General features: G+C 37.3%; 1 protein-coding gene across 1 annotated transcript; it reads left to right on the top strand.

The window, feature by feature from the left end:
- Positions 1–520: 520 nt before the first annotated feature.
- On the top strand, positions 521–17,908 carry LOC144448996 (histone-lysine N-methyltransferase SETD1B-like). Its single transcript, XM_078139390.1, has 16 exons — positions 521–653; positions 761–891; positions 1,246–1,344; positions 3,540–3,810; positions 4,547–6,114; positions 6,562–7,404; positions 8,133–8,315; positions 8,857–9,088; positions 9,633–9,867; positions 10,101–10,250; positions 10,736–11,843; positions 12,464–12,998; positions 13,476–13,654; positions 14,125–14,262; positions 14,712–14,969; positions 15,512–17,908. The coding sequence occupies exons 1-16, from the start codon at positions 569–571 to the stop codon at positions 15,683–15,685; spliced, it is 6,189 nt and encodes a 2,062-aa protein (XP_077995516.1). The 5' UTR covers positions 521–568; the 3' UTR covers positions 15,686–17,908.
- Positions 17,909–18,301: the final 393 nt, after the last annotated feature.

Genomic DNA, 18,301 nt, shown 5'->3' with positions numbered 1-18,301 from the left:
AAACTGTAAAGTGTAGTAGAACAATTGGCCAGAACAAATTCGTGACTGTAATGTACTATGACTGAGAAAAATATCAAGAATTTCTCTACAAAATAAGAAACTTTACGGGGATTCCTTCGTACGCTAAAAGCAGGTACCAATCAGACTGTCCGTAACAAAGGTTTCTGCCCTGGTGTGCAGCTCAAAGAAATAAATAGTGGTTACTTAATAGCAGCATATATCATTTAAAAAAAAATAAAAATATCATATTTGTAATAAATTACTTATATTTTATAATATCTTTATTAATTTTATCCCTTTCATATGGATTAAATAAGTTTTTATTTGTCTAAAATGCTCATTTTATGTATTTTTTTACTAAGCAATGACGTACGACAGACTGAATGTACAATACTATAATCAGTGTGAATGAGAAGCCTGTACAAAGCATTGTGGGTATTATCGTGTCTACAAATGCAGCCTTCACAGGCAGTCGATGTTTCATCAGGACAAATTACCAAGTGATGACCACAAAATTTGGCGGATAGAATCGATCTTTCTCCAACACGATGTTACTTAGAAAATAACAATGTCTTCCAAAGATCACAGAATGGTAGACTGGCCAAGAACGGCCGATCATCACCATCAAGACACAAGGAAGTCAGCCTCTTCGAGTGAGTTTTGGTGAAGAACAGCACATGTTTTTTGTGTTTTGGAAAATGAAAGTTGGCCTACCTTCTCGTCAAAAATGATAATTACAAATACTTTGTCTTTGTTTCAGGTATTAATGGTCTCAACGTTCAAAGTGGAAGCCATGGAGAGAAAAAATTCCGAAGTTTTAAGCTTCTGGTCGACCCCATCATCAGAAAAGGACAACAGAAGTTGTGCAGATATGACGGTGTTGTGCATGGGGTAAGAGTCCCAGTGACAACAACATTTGGTCCATCCCCATCCTAAAAATCCTCACCGGTATCGCAGAAACCAAGACAGGAGTTTCCAAAGTCATAACCTTAATCCGAAATATTCAGCCAAGATGAAATCCACTCCAATATGTTCTCTGATGCTGACATTGCAAATTTGAAGTGTTTTGGAGGCAAATTTAAATGTGTTACTCTGTTATGTGAGCAGTCGACTATAACGATGATCGTCTTCAACACATACCACTTTTCTCATGGCTCATAACAAATCATTTTTTTTCAAGTCAAGTAGTAAGTGTAAAGAGTCTGGAATAATCTCACTGATCTTAATATTTTTTCTGTTTTACAGCATTTGGATTCAGTTGTAGTGCGGGATCCACGATCCAGATTCTCAAGTCGGTTATGGCCTCGGAAGGAGAAAGCAGATCTGTTTGTTCCAAAGTTTAAGGTATAAATGGGTAAAATAGTATCATCAATGAAGCATAGCTTTTTCCGGTACTATTAAAATTATCAAACCATGTGAAAAACTTACTTGTAACCTAAGAGATGCATCTAGCACAGAAATTTGATGCATTGTGGTTACCATGGAGGACTACATTTGTATGTATGATGACTATGTGATTTCCAAAAAAAAAAAAAAAAACTTATTAGAGTGCAAATTAAAACATTTGCAACTTAGTCTGTATTATCATTGTATATAGAACTTAGGAAGCTGTGCCGATACTTGTCTCAAATGATGAAAGTCTATAGAAATTTTCAAACACTTATTCAGAAGAAAAAAATTAAATTGTAATGTGTCAAACTTATATGTTGAGATGATAGCCTTTCCATCTTCTAATACCAGCCTAACTAATTGAAAATGATAAGGCATAAAATCCCACATCACATACACAGCCTAGAAAGTTCATGCCTTGCAAGATTTTTAGGATCAATTTGCTCCTGAATTTTTGGGAGCAAAATGCTCCTAAAATTTAAAACTTAAGAATAATGTATATCAAATTTTAGTTCTTATCAACATTCATTGTCACAAATTCATCTTTATCTATTGAATAAAAATAATCATCAATTTAGTTGAATGAAAATCTTCATATTAATACAAATGAAGATATTCCAAATTATCGTGAAAATAGTCAATATGCAAGTGGGCTTCAAAATTTATCCGTCAAATGTAGGTAAAGTTTAAATTTTGTGTATTGTTAAATGCCAGTATTAAAATTTGAAATGTCACCTGAATGCAAGTATTTACACAATTTCATCTGCATTGAGCCATGTAAATGTCAGTAATTACCAGCAACTGCCTAGGCTGATATAATGAATTTAAAGTCAATTATCTACTTCCAAATGAAACGTACTCCAGTAAAATTATGTAACTATTCTTGTCACCATAATGTATGTTAGTGAAAGTGAACGATAAATGAACAATTTTTAAAAAATGTAAACATGTCTTTTGGCAATCTTTGTAGGATATTGTTAGAGAAGCAACTGTTACTTCTACAGAAATGACACGTTAGACAGTCTGCTGAACACATTCTGAGTAAAATAACATTGTTGTACACCAATCTAATTGTTGGTACCTGCAACAGCATTTTACCTCATGCTAGAGGGTCAAAATAGAACGAAAAGATTGACTTGTTCTCACGCGTACCTTTAGTAATACATGTGAAGTGCATGGAGTTGAAATTATGGTGTCAACCAAGAAATCGAATGTTCTTATTTTTATGATGCACCTAGGGAGTAATCTATTTGAGGTACTGAGAATTGTGTAAAACAGTAAATATCTAAATTCTGGGTATGACTAAATGACTAGAAGTCTGATACCACAAAAGGTAAACATTTGTTATCAGACGAGAAAGGTTATACTTGGGTTTCTGTGGAAAAATGGCAAGACCCTGTAGAACATACCGTTGTTCATACATTCCTTTTTTGCAAAATGAAAAAGTACTGTGATGTGAATGAATGGTTTAACAGGAGGGTTATCAGTAAAATACCAATACCATGATAAGTCAAACATAAAAAAAATCAAAATCATATTTGATTATTGATCATTTCAACAGGTTACCAATTTATCATTTTATCTGAGGGTAAATTAAAACTGAAGCTAGTTCATACATACCTGAAATGGTGTTACTTTCAATATAACATATTGTGTAAAAGTGATAGCAAGAATTTAATGTTCTTTTTTTTTTTATGCAAATACCCCATGACTTGTGTGTTCTGTTTATTGACCTGTTGATATTCTGTTGCAAGTAGCAAAGTGCAAACTAATCAAACTTTTGGAATCCCTTTTAGTTGAGTTTTGTTGACACTATCCAGTTTTCAATTGATTCTTTGTAATAATACTGAAAATTGTTGTGGGTCAAAATGACAAAAAAGATGGGGCTTCTTGTGAATCTCCATATGCTAGTGTATAGGAAATACAAACTGTTGGTGTACAAGGGAATACTCAAGCATCAGTATGGCACATTATATTACTTTAAAAGGCATACAACCCATAGTGGGAATGAGAAAATGGTGTGCAAGAATGTAATAAAAACATCTTAAGTGGACTAGAATGAATAATTCTGAATTGATGAGTCACTGCATTGCAAAAATGTTGACGCAGATTTATTTATTTGCTTTTTTTTTGTTTGTGTTACTTGACAGTATGACCAGTATTATGTAGGTGAACTACCACCTAAAGAAATAACATTCTCAAATCTGAATGACAACATCAACACAGCGTTTCTACAAGATATGTGTAAGAAATTTGGAAGTGTTGATAACTCCAAAATATACTACCATCCCAAAACCAAGAAACATTTGGGGCTTGCAAGAGTCAAGTTTCATTCAGTCTTGTCTGCAAAGCAAGCAGTGACCAAGCTAAACAGGACATCTGTAATGGGTAATATCATCATTGTACAGATTGACACTGGAGGTAAGTTTGTTTGCATTTGGATTGATTCCTGTAAAGTTCTGTAGTATTCTGTTATTCATGTCTGGATGAAGTGTTTTTTTGTTTGTTGACAAATACAGTGCGAAATATGATCATTGCATCACAGTCACAATATGAACTCTTGCCCATCCCACATTCTGACTCTCATGTTGGAGTAGGCTTATTTTCTTGCCGCTCTACTAGTTCACTTAGAAAAAGTCTTTTATAAGTGTGTAAGGATTTTGTCCGTAGTTACAGGCTAGGTTTCAAAGTATGGGATCCTTTGAAGCATGTGTATGAATTGGACGAAAAGTGTACTTTAAATTAGCTAACGTCTACTCTTTATAATGAACAAAAAGTTTCGCATCATCTCGTAAAAGACGTTGGTATCTCAGTGTTACTGTGAATATTGTCTTTTTGTGTTGTGAAGTAGCTCATTTTCTGTTTGGGACTTGTTTACATACCAAAATCAAATGATCATGTCAATGAAAGTATGTTGATTTTCTATGTATAGAGAAAAAGATTGATTGACAGTTTCAAATGAAAAATCAAATCCCAGAAAATGGAATAACTCAACCAGTAACTATTCTGAAGTTCGTTCTTACTCAAAATTTGTCGATTAATGAAAGGAGAGAACAAACTCAGATATGTGAGAATTCTGTTGTAAAAATTGTCCAAACTGTGTCTGTTGAAAATTTTTGGTTTGCCAAGTTTTGACAGTATACTCTGTATTTTCCAGGGAAAGAATGTGAACAGATGTTTGAATGCCTTGTTAACGACAAGCCAAAGCCTTCTTCCAAGTCAGCTGCACCAAATGATCCAAGAAATAAGTCACGACCACCTCCTTCAAGGAGGTCCACCACAAATACGAACACGAACACTCCTGAAATTCCAAGAAGTGGCATGGATCAAAGATCTAATCAGAACAACACACCAAGAGGTTACAACAATCAGAAGTATGGCCAGAATGATGATAATTTTACACCACAGAGTCATGACTCCGGATACAGTACTAATGTTAGTGGGTTTACTGGTGACTTCATGAGTCCACTGACACCAACTGTGGAAGGAAACTACCGAGGAACAGGGATGGCTGCAGGGTACAGCAGTGCAGCTTCAGGCAATTCAGCTTATGCTGCTCATGGTGCTGCTGGGTATGATACAAATCAATCTTTACAGGGCTATGGTGGGAATTCTTACATGCCTAATTATGGACAGCCTCAGGGGCCACCTTTACCCCCTCCACCACCACCACCACCCCCTCAACAACCTCCAGTACCACAAACTGCACCTCTACAAATGAATGACTATCAAAATCAGTACCAACAGGCACCAGGTACAACATCATATACACATCAGCAGACACAGTTCCAACAACCAGCTGCATCAACTTCATTTCAACCGCAGCAACCAGTGGTGCAGCCAGTAGTTCAACCAGTTGTGCCACCGCAGCCACAGCCACAACCACCTCTGCCACCTGCTACACAACAAAATCAGTCAACAGCACCAGCAATTCCAACCCAACCAGTTGCACGTCAACCTGTCAAAAAGAAAGAAAAGAAGAAAGAGGTTAAAACAACACCAGTTGAAGAAAAGAAGGATACAGAAACAGACCAATCAACGGATACTACTTATGGAAGTCTGGACTCTCGTATTGACATGTTACTGAAACAAACACGTGTAAGGGGTGCCTTTGGTAGTGATCTCCCGTTTGCTTCAGACAGCTCTGAAGATGAAACTCCTAAACCATCAAAAGCAGCATCACCCCCTCCTCCACCACCACCCCCACCCGCACCTCTAGAAGAGCCAGTAAAAACTCAGCCACCTCCTCAAATTCCACAAGCTCCTCCACCCCCTATTCATTTGCCGCCTCCGCCACTACCACCTGTTCCTGTGCCAGTTTCGATGCCAGTGCCTGTACCAGTTCAAGTTCCAATGATGGTACCAGTGCCAGCTAAACCACCTGAAAGACCAGAGCGATCCTTGGCTGAGAGACTCATGGAACTTAGCCAGTCATCACCTGGTACATACAGATCTCCCAGTGAAACCAAGTGGGATAAGAGAAGACATTCTGGTGATCTACTTTCCAATTTGTACAGTGATAGTCCAAAACACACACCAGTGTTCACTGAAGATGTGGACAGTCGTGATAGCATTTTACAAGGTAGCTATACAGGGACACCACATTCTGAGCATGAAAACACACCAACTGTGGCTGGATTTAGCAGTGTACAGCATGAAGAGGACAGCAGGGGTTCTACTCCAGGAATACAGTTCACTGTGAAAGATGAATCTAGTAGAGATAAGGTAAGGTTTCCTGTCAAAACACTTTAAAGTTTGTGAATCTTGGTAAATTAATAGCGGAAATGTTTTGTGAAATTTAGTTTCAGTAAATTATGCTGAACTTCAAAGAAAAGCCCGAAAGCATGGAGAACAAAGTAGATTTTCTTACCCTTATCATGAACACTGAAAATAAGTTTTCAAAAATCAACCTTCTGTAGCATTGCTGTACAAAGTTTGTGCACTCGGCCCAAACAACTATTAATATTAAAATTTCTATTTCAAAAAGTATCTAGTATGATACATATGTAGGATCTTATTTTTCTGCAGAAAAAATTGTATCTAATGTAAAAATGTATGTTTTCAGGTCAGTGTTCTCCACGGGCCCATTTAACTGGGCAAACCACCCAGTTAAATGTTTGGGCCTCCCACCTGACGTATTAAAACAATATATTTATGTTATTATTTTCTCAGAACTTGTCACCAGATCAAGTATCAAATATTGACAGTACAGACATGGACATTTCAGATGATGATGATAAAATGAGTTTGTCACCTATTAGTGATGAAACAACTCTTCAAGTGAATGAGCCACCACCAGTGATATCGGGAGGTGTTGCTGTCAACCACACAATGCAGCAGCCTGTCCCAATCACGGTGCCCCCTCCACCCTTCAATCCTGCCATTCCGCCACCAAACTTCAACATGCCACCACCTGGCTACCCTGCTGTGTCAGGTGTGGACTCACTTAGCCAACCGCCACCACTCATGTCAATAGCAGTGCCACCACCGTCACAAGCTCCTGTCAACATACCACCACCAGCAGCACCGCCAGTTAGTGGACCACCACCAACACAGGGTAGTTTCACTCCAATGCCTCTTCCAAATACACCAGGGTACCAGCCAAATTACAGTATGTATGGCTCACCCTCACCAGATATGTTGATGAGAATGGGTTTGTGGAGGCCAGGCATTCCCAACAGTACACCTGTTCCAAATTTACCTTGGCCACCTGGTATGCCACCAATACCCCAAGCACAGCCACCAACAGCACAGTACAATCAGACAGCTCAGGTTTGGAATACAGATTTCAAACCTGGCATTCAGTATCCACCACAGTTTGATCCATCAGTCCCTCCACCAGGATTTTTAGAGGCCAAAAAAGACCCCAATCAAGAGAACATTGACAGTGTACTGCAGAAAGTAGTCACAGAACTCAAACACATCATGAAGAAAGATTTGTGTAAGAGAATGGTGGAGTCATCTGCATTCAAAGCACTAGAAACTTGGTGGGATGAAAATGAGGAGCTAGCTAAGGTAATGAAACATACACACAATATACTGGGAAGGACAAATCTGATAGGGTTTGTTAAGCATGTGAAATTAAAACTTCAGTAGACAAAGTAAAAGAAATAAGTTAAATATACACGTATATAGAGTTCAAATTTACAATACAACTCAAACCATGCCAAATGAAATCTCAACTGGGTATGTGAAATGCAGTATTTTTGCTAAGTACAGTAAGTAGGTAAAATCTACCAGGGTTCCCATGTCAATTGCCTGGGTTCCCAAACAAAATTACCATAGCCTCTATGGGGAAACACTGCCATTTTTACCCCTTTCTGTCACCAGGGGTTCCCGAACCTTAACAAAAACACTGACATGAACAAATTTTAACATCACCCAGTGGACATCATTGATAAACCAAAACATTTAATAAAGGGATATAGATATATTTCAAAGTGTATATATCAGAAGTTGTAAAAGAAATGAAAAAGTTTGACATCTTGAGGAAAATTGATGTGAAGTAGTCACAGAAGGCAGACAAACAAATGTTTTGTATTATAAGTCGTGTACAATATTTAATGTACATGAGGTTCTTTTTTTGGACGTTTGCTGGTGTGTAACCTGACTGGTTAGTTTTTGTAGCTAAAGAGAGGGAGAAAGAGGGAGGGAGGGATGGCTGGAGATCATCAGACACAGACAACCCATACTTAGATATTGTATGTTGATATTCTGTAAAATTGATTTTGTTTTTGTCACAGCAACCAAGTGTCAGCAAGCAATCAGATCCAAGTGAAGTAAAACCAGTAGCAGTTAAGGAAAAGTCACTGCCAATAATCACAACTGCAGCCTGGGGTGGTGCTGCCATGAGAGACTTTGGAATGGAAAATATGGGACTAGGGCTTGGACTGCGGGCTACCATGCCAAGAATGCCATCTTTCAAGGTATTATCTCAGAAACATACAGTCACAAGTTGATGTACTTACTTTTTTGTGACTAGAATATTTGCATCATGCTGTCAGTGGTACTTACATGATGTAGCAATTTGAATTCTTATCTTGAAATAGATTTGTAAGATGTTTCTGTGGTATCTCGTGTCGTGTGTGTGTGTGTGTGTGTGTGTGTGTGTGTGTGTGTGTGTGTACGTGTACGTGTACATATGTGCCATGTCTTCCTGGCTTCTTACATCATGCATGCATACATTTTCCTTTGTGTACTTGTGTGTGATGTATGCTGGACCAGAGTCCGCTATACTTGTTTGTAAAGTAGGGATCTGTCATGCTTGCCATCTTGGTCATTCCCTCATTGCAGTGTCAAAACTACAATGCTATCAGCTACCAAAATTGTTTCTACCAAACACTTAAGATTGTAAAGACACATCTAAGATTCTAAATTAAATTTATCTAATCTTAAAAGATATCTTATATTCCTATTGCTCTATAAGCTTGGTCACTTCATGTTTGATATGATCCACTTTTCAAACAGTTAAAAAGGAAACCCGTGCCAGCACCTGATGATGAAGAATATGAGGAAGACAGGGGAATGAAGAGACCAAGACCATGTACACCATCTGTCATGGATGACTCTGACTCTGAACGTGAAAAAGACACATCAGATGTTGCTAGTCAGTTGTCAGATTTTTCAGCAATATCACCACGAAAGAGACAACATAGTCTCATCAGTGATGATGAGGACGATAAAGATTCTGAAACTGAAGGTAAGAAATTGGACATGCTTCCAAGTAGTTAAGAGCCAAGGTCCCAGTGATCAGTAATACAATAAAACAACCCTCTTCACTTGACAACAGTGTAGTGGGTGTTCATTGTCAGATACAAAGTTAATACTCTGGGTAGTATAACCCAAATTAGTAACCTGACCATATCTCAGTGTATTTTATGGTCAATCTACCAAATTGCACTTGCCATAACTTTTCTGAACACTGAAATTTCTTTATTCTATGTGCTTATTTCTCAGAGGAAAGAAACATAGAATCGTGTTGTAGTCATTAATCCTCGCTATTGTGGGGGGGGGGGGGGGGTATTTGCGTTTTCACAAAACTATAACAAAAGTTAAGCAAAACAGGATTAACAAATCTTTCCGAACCCACTTTGTGTAGAAATACAATACATGATCAGACTGAAGAGTTCAATTTTGTTTTTGAATAACTTGGAGACTAAAAATTCACAGGATTTCTTGTAACAAATACATGACAGGTTGTAGTATGTTATCTTTTACACTAACAATAATATTGTCATTTTCAGATCGAGAAAGTAAAGCAAGTGAGAGTGAGAGTTCAGATGAGGAATCTGAATCTGAAGAGTCTGGTGATAGCAGTTCAGGCTATGAAAGCTCCTCGGAGTCGGAAGATTCAGATGATGACGAAGATGAGGAGGAAGAAGAGGAGGTTGCTAAGGATGCAATCAAGGCTGTAGAAGAGAAGATGGACCTTACTCTTGACAAGGCTGATGAAGAAGTCACTGAAATAACGAGTCCAATGTAAGCGTTTTATCAAATTGTTTATATCCAAATAAGTATTTTAGGGTTTTGATTTCTGCAGAGTTACTATAGAGTTTAGGCATTCAGAGCTGTTTGCTCTAGTTTACATATTAATATGCACTTCATATGCTCTTGTTTATGCATACAGTTATGTTGAGATGTCAGTATATTTGTGTTGTCTTTTTGAAAAAGGCAGTTTAACAAAAACTGACTTTTTTTTTTTGAATTTCCAGGGACAAAGCAAAGCCTGACATTAAAATAAATGAAGATTTCAATGAGGTTACTACAAAACTAGTAGACAAAAAGGGAGAAAATGATATTTCGACAGAAATCCGGAAGGATGAGAAACTTGAACTTCAAAAAGAAGAAAAACTGGAAACAAGGTAAAAATTTCCTGGGAAAATCCTGTATTTTGTTTCATTAGCAAATTCATGGGACTTTGATTTTTATAAACTTTTTGTCAGATGTGATATTATGTTGGTATAAATGTTGGTACTTCATGAGTTATGAAGTGTATTTAGATGTAAGTCCCAATATTTTTCTGCGAAGGGAAATGTGAGTGACCTAAGGGGCCCTTTATCACTACAGTGACAACCCATTGGTCAAGACTATTTTCTGGCTGAATGAAGAAAAATATTAGAGAATAACATAATTATAAAAGCATCAGTAATATCAAAGAAAAATTGGGGAAAGTGATGGCAGTTTTGAAAGTTTTGACTCCTATTTCGAACACAGCAGAACCATTGATGTAGACACTTGTTCTGTTGACAAAGACAGACACTGTTATAAACAACAGTAGTATATATTCCATATTTTTTTGTTCAACTTGGCATGTGCATGGTATAATGAGTCTTGTTAAATTTTTCAGTGAACCACCATCAGAAATTCCAAAGATTGCTGAGAAAGTGGAACAAGCTGAACCTGATATTGAGGTGGAAATGATCAGTTCTCCAGAAGAAAGATTACCAGAGGATAACTTACAAAAACCTATTGTTAAACTTGAGGACAAAGCGCAGGTGATCAAAGTTGAAGAGAAAGAGGAACACTTAGCAAAACTGAAAGATGTACATGAACAAAGAACACCGGATGTTATTGTGCCTGCGATTAGTAAAGTTGAATCATTGCCAAAGGAATCGCCTGAAAGGACAGATGCTGCTAGTGTAAGTGAAGATAAACAAAGGACAGAAACTTCATCAATGTTATTAGAAATATTAACAAGACCATCAATGATAAGGACAAAACAACAACAAGAACAAGCTGCCTCAATGTCTGAACTACCACCTGTTAGTAGGATGGAAACAGAGTCATTTCAAATTCCTGTGCCAAGGATGGTTATTCCAGGACAGAGACATGTGCCAGTGCCAGTGCCAATGGAACAACTTATCAGTCCAGTGCATGTCCCACCCCAATCACCATTTCACCTTGGACCTCCTGTTAGCCCAATGCATGGACCGCCTTTAACACCTGGCCATATAATGCAAAGTCCTGTACATGTACAACCACCAATATCCCCAGGACATTTGCTCAGTCCTGTTCTTGGACCCCATGAGACACAATACAGTCTGATTCACAGACCACCTTTGACTCCAGGAATCTTAATTCCCAGTCCTGTACATAGGCCCCCACAAACTTCACCCCTATACCACAGCGAAGGAATGCTTAGTCCAGGACTGCCTACTGTCACTTTGTCACCTGTGAGTTCACAGCCCCCTCCTACACCCACAGGTCATGTGAAAGGCCCATTAGACTTACTCTGTGAAGCTGCCGAACTTCAAGCTGCCAAAATTTCTTTGCCTGAAAGGACTATAGGTCAAGCTATATCACCAGAAATCAAATTAGAAAGGATATCTCCTGTAAGTGAGGTTGATTCTGAAAGGACAGAGGAGGCCTCTGAGACTGAGGAAGTGCTTGCTAGAGAGGCAGCAGAAGTGTTAGCATGTACCAGACAGGAAAGGAGATTGTCTGTCCCAGTACCGGTAGGTTAAACACAAAGTCATTATATTGTGTATTGTTTGTACTTAGAATTCCTCCCCAGTCACACACCATTTTGTTGTAAGTTTCAATGCCGTTTCTATGACAATATCTGATTGGTTGATATGAATGACTGTCTTCAGCAAGAAATGTTGCTTATATTAGAATTAGTTCTTGAGTTAGAAGTTGATGTCATACAGTGTTTTGATGCAAAGGCCAAAATACATCTGTGTTATGAATTATGCTTAGAATATTAATAAACTTAATGCAAATTATACAATATATTTCAGCACAACTGAGCTGAGGTTCAGTAGTGCTGTAGACATTTGGAAGTGTCTGTGACAGTGTGTATGGATGTGTCTGTGTGAATGAAGTTAAATTTAAAAAATAAAAAGCTGGGCAATTGCAATAGAACTTGGTTGAATGTTACTACTCTGTATCGATGTTGAATATGAGTACATTGTTCAAAATATAAATTATCACGCCATGCATGAGTGTATGATTTGAATTTTCAAAATGTGATTATTGATTAAAACTGAAATCCCAAAAGTATTTCTCTGAAATATGGTTGGGTTGATGATATGACACATTGACAGAAAAACTAATTGTTTCTTAAATTTTGCAGGACCACCACTATGCACTACCACCAATGCATGACTATGCTTTACCACCACCAAGGACACCAACACCACCACCAACAATATCAAAGGAAATGGAAAAAGCCGTGGAGTTCATGTTCCTTGAACACAGTTACAGTCTTAGACCCCCACCTTCACCATCACCGCCCCCTCCTAAACAACCGTCCCCTGTCAAGGAAATTGAAACACTGCCACCAGAAGAGACAATAATCATAGATGAAGTGCCAATAGAAGCTCTTCCGGAAGAACCTAAAAAGAAAGAAAAGAAGAGAAAGAAAAAGAAACCTAAAAAGGAAATACCTTTGCCGGTTGTTGAGGAGGAAGAGGAAGAAAAACCCACAGAGCCTGAAAAAGTGACATTTGATGCTCGTGATCCGTACGGAGAGTTTGCCATATTGTATAATATACTTAATAATGGAGTGGACTTGGAAGATGCCAAATATCTTCGTGTGTGTTACGAATCATTACTTAATAATAGTCAAGATTCTTGGTTGAACTATACCCACTGGGTCTACCATCCACATATCCTTTTATTGTTAATTTCCAAGAGCAGTTCACCCCTCTCAAACTATGGCATATTTTGGTACAACCCCTGTTTTGCTTTTAAGTGAGTTAGTATCTAGAGAAGAGGGGTGACAGTATGTTTGCATCTAGTGATGTTTTAAATGGGTGAGTATCTGGAGAGGAGGAGTGACAGTATGTTTGCATCTAGTGGTGTTTTAAATGGGTGAGTATCTGGAGAAGAAGGGGTACAGTATGTTTGCATCTAGTGATGTTTTAAATGGGTAGTGGGTGAGTATCTGGAGAGGAGGAGTGACAGTATGTTTGCATCTAGTGATGTTTTAAATGGGTAATGGGTGAGTATCTGGAGAGGAGGAGTGACAGTATGTTTGCATCTAGTGGTGTTTTAAATGGGTGGAGAGGAGGGGTGATAGTATGTTTGCATCTAGTGGTAGTGAGTGAGCAAGATTGTCATGATTATCCTTAACTTTGCATCACTAACCAAAATACCTTACCCTCATAAAAAGAAGAAAAGACTTGAGGAAATGTTAAGAGAACATCAAACTGGCAGTGCAAGGAGTGAAGGATATTACAAAATATCAGGAGGAGAGAAGAGGAAATACTTAAAGGCCAGACAAATACCACTCAGTAATGAAAGTAGTGAAATGAATGCAGAGGTATGGATGTCACAGTCTTTTTCTTTGTTATTGAGTAGAGTGCAGCTTAAGATTCCTTTTCTGTGTTGCTTGCGATATGTGAACTTGATGTCAGGATAGCCATGTATTAACATCAGGCTGTATGGTGCAGGCATTAAGCCATCCATTTGCCAATATATCCTAATAGTAATGTATATATCAGTGCCAATCCAGCACCAAGCTAGCCTGATTCTAGCCCAGTCAGAATGCAACTCCGGTGCTGTAATGCTTCAAAATCGGATGTAGATTTGCACACTGACTGACACACCTACCGTATCATTGGGTGGGACAAGGCTTTGTATTAATTTGTCACTTTGTTTGCGTTTAACTATCTTGTGAAAAAGTGTTGCCAATCCTTCAATAAGAAAATAGACTTGTGTGAGTGACAAGCGTTAGTGATGAGATGTTTGTAATATAAATATAATGTGTATGTGTTGTGTTCATATTGTCAGGATGCTAGTAAACTGATGACAGAGAAAGCCAAGCAACAAGCACAGCTTACACGAGAAGCCAGAAACAACCAGAGGAGACTTCTGTCATCATTTGGGCACACAGAAATGAGTGACTTACTCAAATTTAACCAGCTTAAGGTGAGTTAGTGCCTAACAAGTTTAGAATGAATGAACGAATGATATTTATCCTACAAGAACAGAAACTGAAAGTACACAAGTAGAAAAGTAAACAATGAATATGAAATACAACTCAAATTAAAACTGAATGGTATCAACAACACTCAACTCAAAGGGTTTACACAAATTCTGACTAGCTTTCACCCAGTTATCAGAACATCATCAGGCCAGAACGTGTATGAAATACAACGTTCTATGAAGTGTGTGAACGAAAAACTAAAAAAATAGTTCTGCGTAAACTAATTTAGTTGAGCCATGTCATATCAAAAGCGTACTTGCATTGTAATAAAAAATGTTGCAGGTGGAATAACCATAGTGTACATGATTCAAGCCAAGGTTTGACTAGGTTTGTAACTAGCATACTCTATAGTAACTGGTTTACATTGTATAAATGTGCTTTGTACTTTCAGTACCGAAAGAAGCAGTTGAAATTTTTGAAGAGTTCTATACACAACTGGGGTTTGTTTGCTCTGGAACCCATAGCAGCTGATGAGATGGTGGTTGAGTACGTTGGACAAGTGGTACGACAAGTCATCGCGGAGGAACGTGAAAAACGTTACGAGAGGATGGGTATTGGAAGTAGTTACTTGTTCCGTGTTGACGAACACAGTGTCATCGATGCTACCAAGTGTGGGAATTTTGCCAGGTTTATTAATCATAGTTGTAATGTGAGTATTTTCAAAACCTCAACAAAAAATTACTAAGTGTTATAAGCAGTGGTTCATGTTGCTGCGATTTCCAGAATAGTTAGCTGTTATTCCCCAATATTTTTCATCGTTCAGTCAGGGAAAATATGAGTGACATGAGGGGCCTTTGTCTCTACTCGTCTAGTGACTCTTAGTGACAAAACCCTTAGGTCATGAGTATTTTCCGGCTGAATGAAGAAAAATATTGGTGAATAACATAATTATACCAGTGCCAGTAATATCAAAGAAAAATTAGGGAAAGTAATGGCATCTTGAACATTCTGACTCATATTTCAAACACAGCAGAACCAGTGATGTAGACGTATGTTGTCATAACATAGAACGACCAGGGTATAAATTCCATATTTATGGTTTATGCATTGTATAAAATTACAAATCTCTAGACGTGCTTAATTTGCAGAATAGGTAAATGATGATTGAATTATTGTCCTTTTAGAACACAACAGGTTAACTATTGCTTGCAATTAACATATTCACATTTATCCACTTTTGTTCATCTACAGCCCAACTGTTATGCAAAGATCATTTCTGTTGAGTCTCAGAAGAAGATTGTAATCTACTCCAAGCAGCAGATCAATCCAGGTGAAGAAATCACATATGATTACAAGTTCCCCATTGAAGATGATAAAATACCATGTTTGTGTGGAGCACCAGCCTGTCGTGGTTACCTCAACTGAGCGGAGAGAGTTGTATGGATGATATGCCAAGGATATGGACCTCATTTTTGCTGTACTATGTGGCAGATGAATATCATCACACCCACCAACACCTTGCTTTCAGGATTTCTGCCATGTACACGTGACGTGAAATCAGTCAAGGGGAAGGGAAATCACTTTGGTGCCACAGCTAAAGGAAGCTGTTCACTGCTGGAGCAAACCTTCAAAAAACTCGGAACCAACTAGCAGCTGGTGAAGCTACCTTTAGTAAACCGACTCAATCATTTTGCAAGACTGCAAAATATATAATTAAATTATCTGCTGCAAATAATTGAGTAGCATCAAACAATTCATCAGGGAATTTTTTGTAAGAAATTTGTCTTGTATTCTGTACATTTGAAAATTTGATATTATAGTATAAAGTACATTCCAGTCATTTTCACTTGCCTAGTTCATTGTGATCTTGTTGAATGTTTTCACCAAGAGTTCAAAATACCCATTTATAGTTGAGAACACTGGGACTGGGAATTTATGGTTCAAGAGAGAAAATAAAAAATAAAAATTGATATCAACCCTGACTTTTTTTTTTTCATTTGAAAAACATGTTGTGAATTCAATGGTCATGGCCCAGTGCCACCAATTTCTCATAATGCTGTATAAAAGGCCTTTAATTTTGGCATTTGTAAATAGTACTGTCACCTATTTTAAGTACTTTTTATTTCCCATCAAATGCACGTGGTTGGTTCTCCAGGTAGATGAATGTATAGTTAATTAAAAGAAATAATGTTTCTCATTGTATTATGGCAATATGCAGTGATTCAAGTTCATTTCCATCATTTGCATATTCATTATCTGATTTGCATTTCTTGAATTTATATGCAAATATAATAGTTTGTTACCCACCAAAGTTTAGAAACATTGTGTTTCTATATTTGCATATTCATTATCTCATTTGCATTTTCAAATATGTATGCAATTGTAACAGTTATGCTTAACCCGGTACTACGTAGGCTATGAGACATTGTTTCTCTACAGATTTTTCATTTTTATTATTTAATTTGAATTTTCAAATCTGTATGCAATGTATTATAACAGTTATGCCTACTACCTAGGCTATGACATTGTGTCTCTATATTTGCATATTCATGATCTAATTTGCATTTTCAAAATCTGTATGCAATGTATTATAACAGTTATGCCTACTACCTAGGCTATGACATTGTGTCTCTATATTTGCATATTCATGATCTAATTTGCATTTTCAAAATCTGTATGCAATGTATTATAACAGTTATGCCTACTACCTAGGCTATGACATTGTGTCTCTATATTTGCATATTCATGATCTAATTTGCATTTTCAAAATCTGTATGCAATGTATTATAACAGTTATGCTTACTACCTAGGTTTGAAACATGCTATATCTACAAATACAGTTGTAGAACAAGTCACCAACTAGTACAGAGTGGTTTGAGTCTTTAGAACAGTTACTAGTCACTAACAGTACTTGCTGATCAGTGGAAATCATTGGTGCTTGTACAGTGTGATGAGAATTAATACAAATGGATGTCGGTCGATCTCTTTGGATCAAGTGCAAATTAGTCCATGCAAACAGGTCTGTCACTTAGCAAAGATCAGATGATGTACAAAATGATACAGAAAGGCAGATGAGTCAGTTGGTAATCAATTCAGAATAAAACATAGATAGTTATCGGATATACGAATGATATTACCAAATCACAAACAGTCTTTTCGTCATAGCTTTTGGTTAGATAAAATGGTACACAGTAGTTTAGCTATACCTTTCCAGGAACTTGGTCAGATGAGATTGATATCAGAGATCTTGGGATGGAGAATGATGCCGTCGTCACAATCCAGTCTGTATGTCTTAGATAAGAACTTTTATGTGGGAGGACTGTTTGGTTTATTAGACACAGACATCAGAATAATCAACCACTTGTATGTTCTACAATATCTTAATATAGTTATGAAAACACAGTATATGATTGATGGCTAGCTGATGAGGCATGTAGCACACTTCAGTGTCCTAGGTATACACTGTATAGCAATATCATATATATCACAGCTGATATCACTTGAATGTAAATATTATGTAATATTATTTGGCTCTTGAGTTGGAATTCACTAAATGCCTGGAACGCACACATGACATACATCTGTGTAGATTTCGAGCAATTCTTGTTACCCAGATAATGTATTATTTAATTTTTGTAAGATGTATAAAGGGTATTTTCCATGATATACTTTTTTTGTTAGTGTGTCTAATTATATGTATGGTGGATATCAGTGTGCGAGTTTATTTCACAGTTCATTACCCAGCCTACAGGCATGATGAAGCTGTTGGGACTTGAGTATGTCAAGCAAATTACATTTTGGGCTATCTCGAAAAGGTCTTCCAAAACACAGAGAGATTGAAATCAATTCTCAGCACCTGAAATAGAATATTGCTGCCTAGGCTTATCATAAAAAATAATGAATGGTTTGATTTCTTGGTTGACATAACTTCTGCTCCACATGCTTCACATGCATTACTATAGGTGTGCGTGAGAGTAAATTGACCTTGTTCTATTGACCCTCAAGCATGAGGTAAAATGCTGTTGCAGGTACTGAGAATTA

Source organism: Glandiceps talaboti, chromosome 18 (assembly GCF_964340395.1).
Source record: "Glandiceps talaboti chromosome 18, keGlaTala1.1, whole genome shotgun sequence".
Lineage (NCBI taxonomy): Eukaryota > Metazoa > Hemichordata > Enteropneusta > Spengelidae > Glandiceps > Glandiceps talaboti.
Note: the sequence above shows the minus strand (reverse complement) of the source record. Positions and strands in the feature narration are given on the sequence as shown.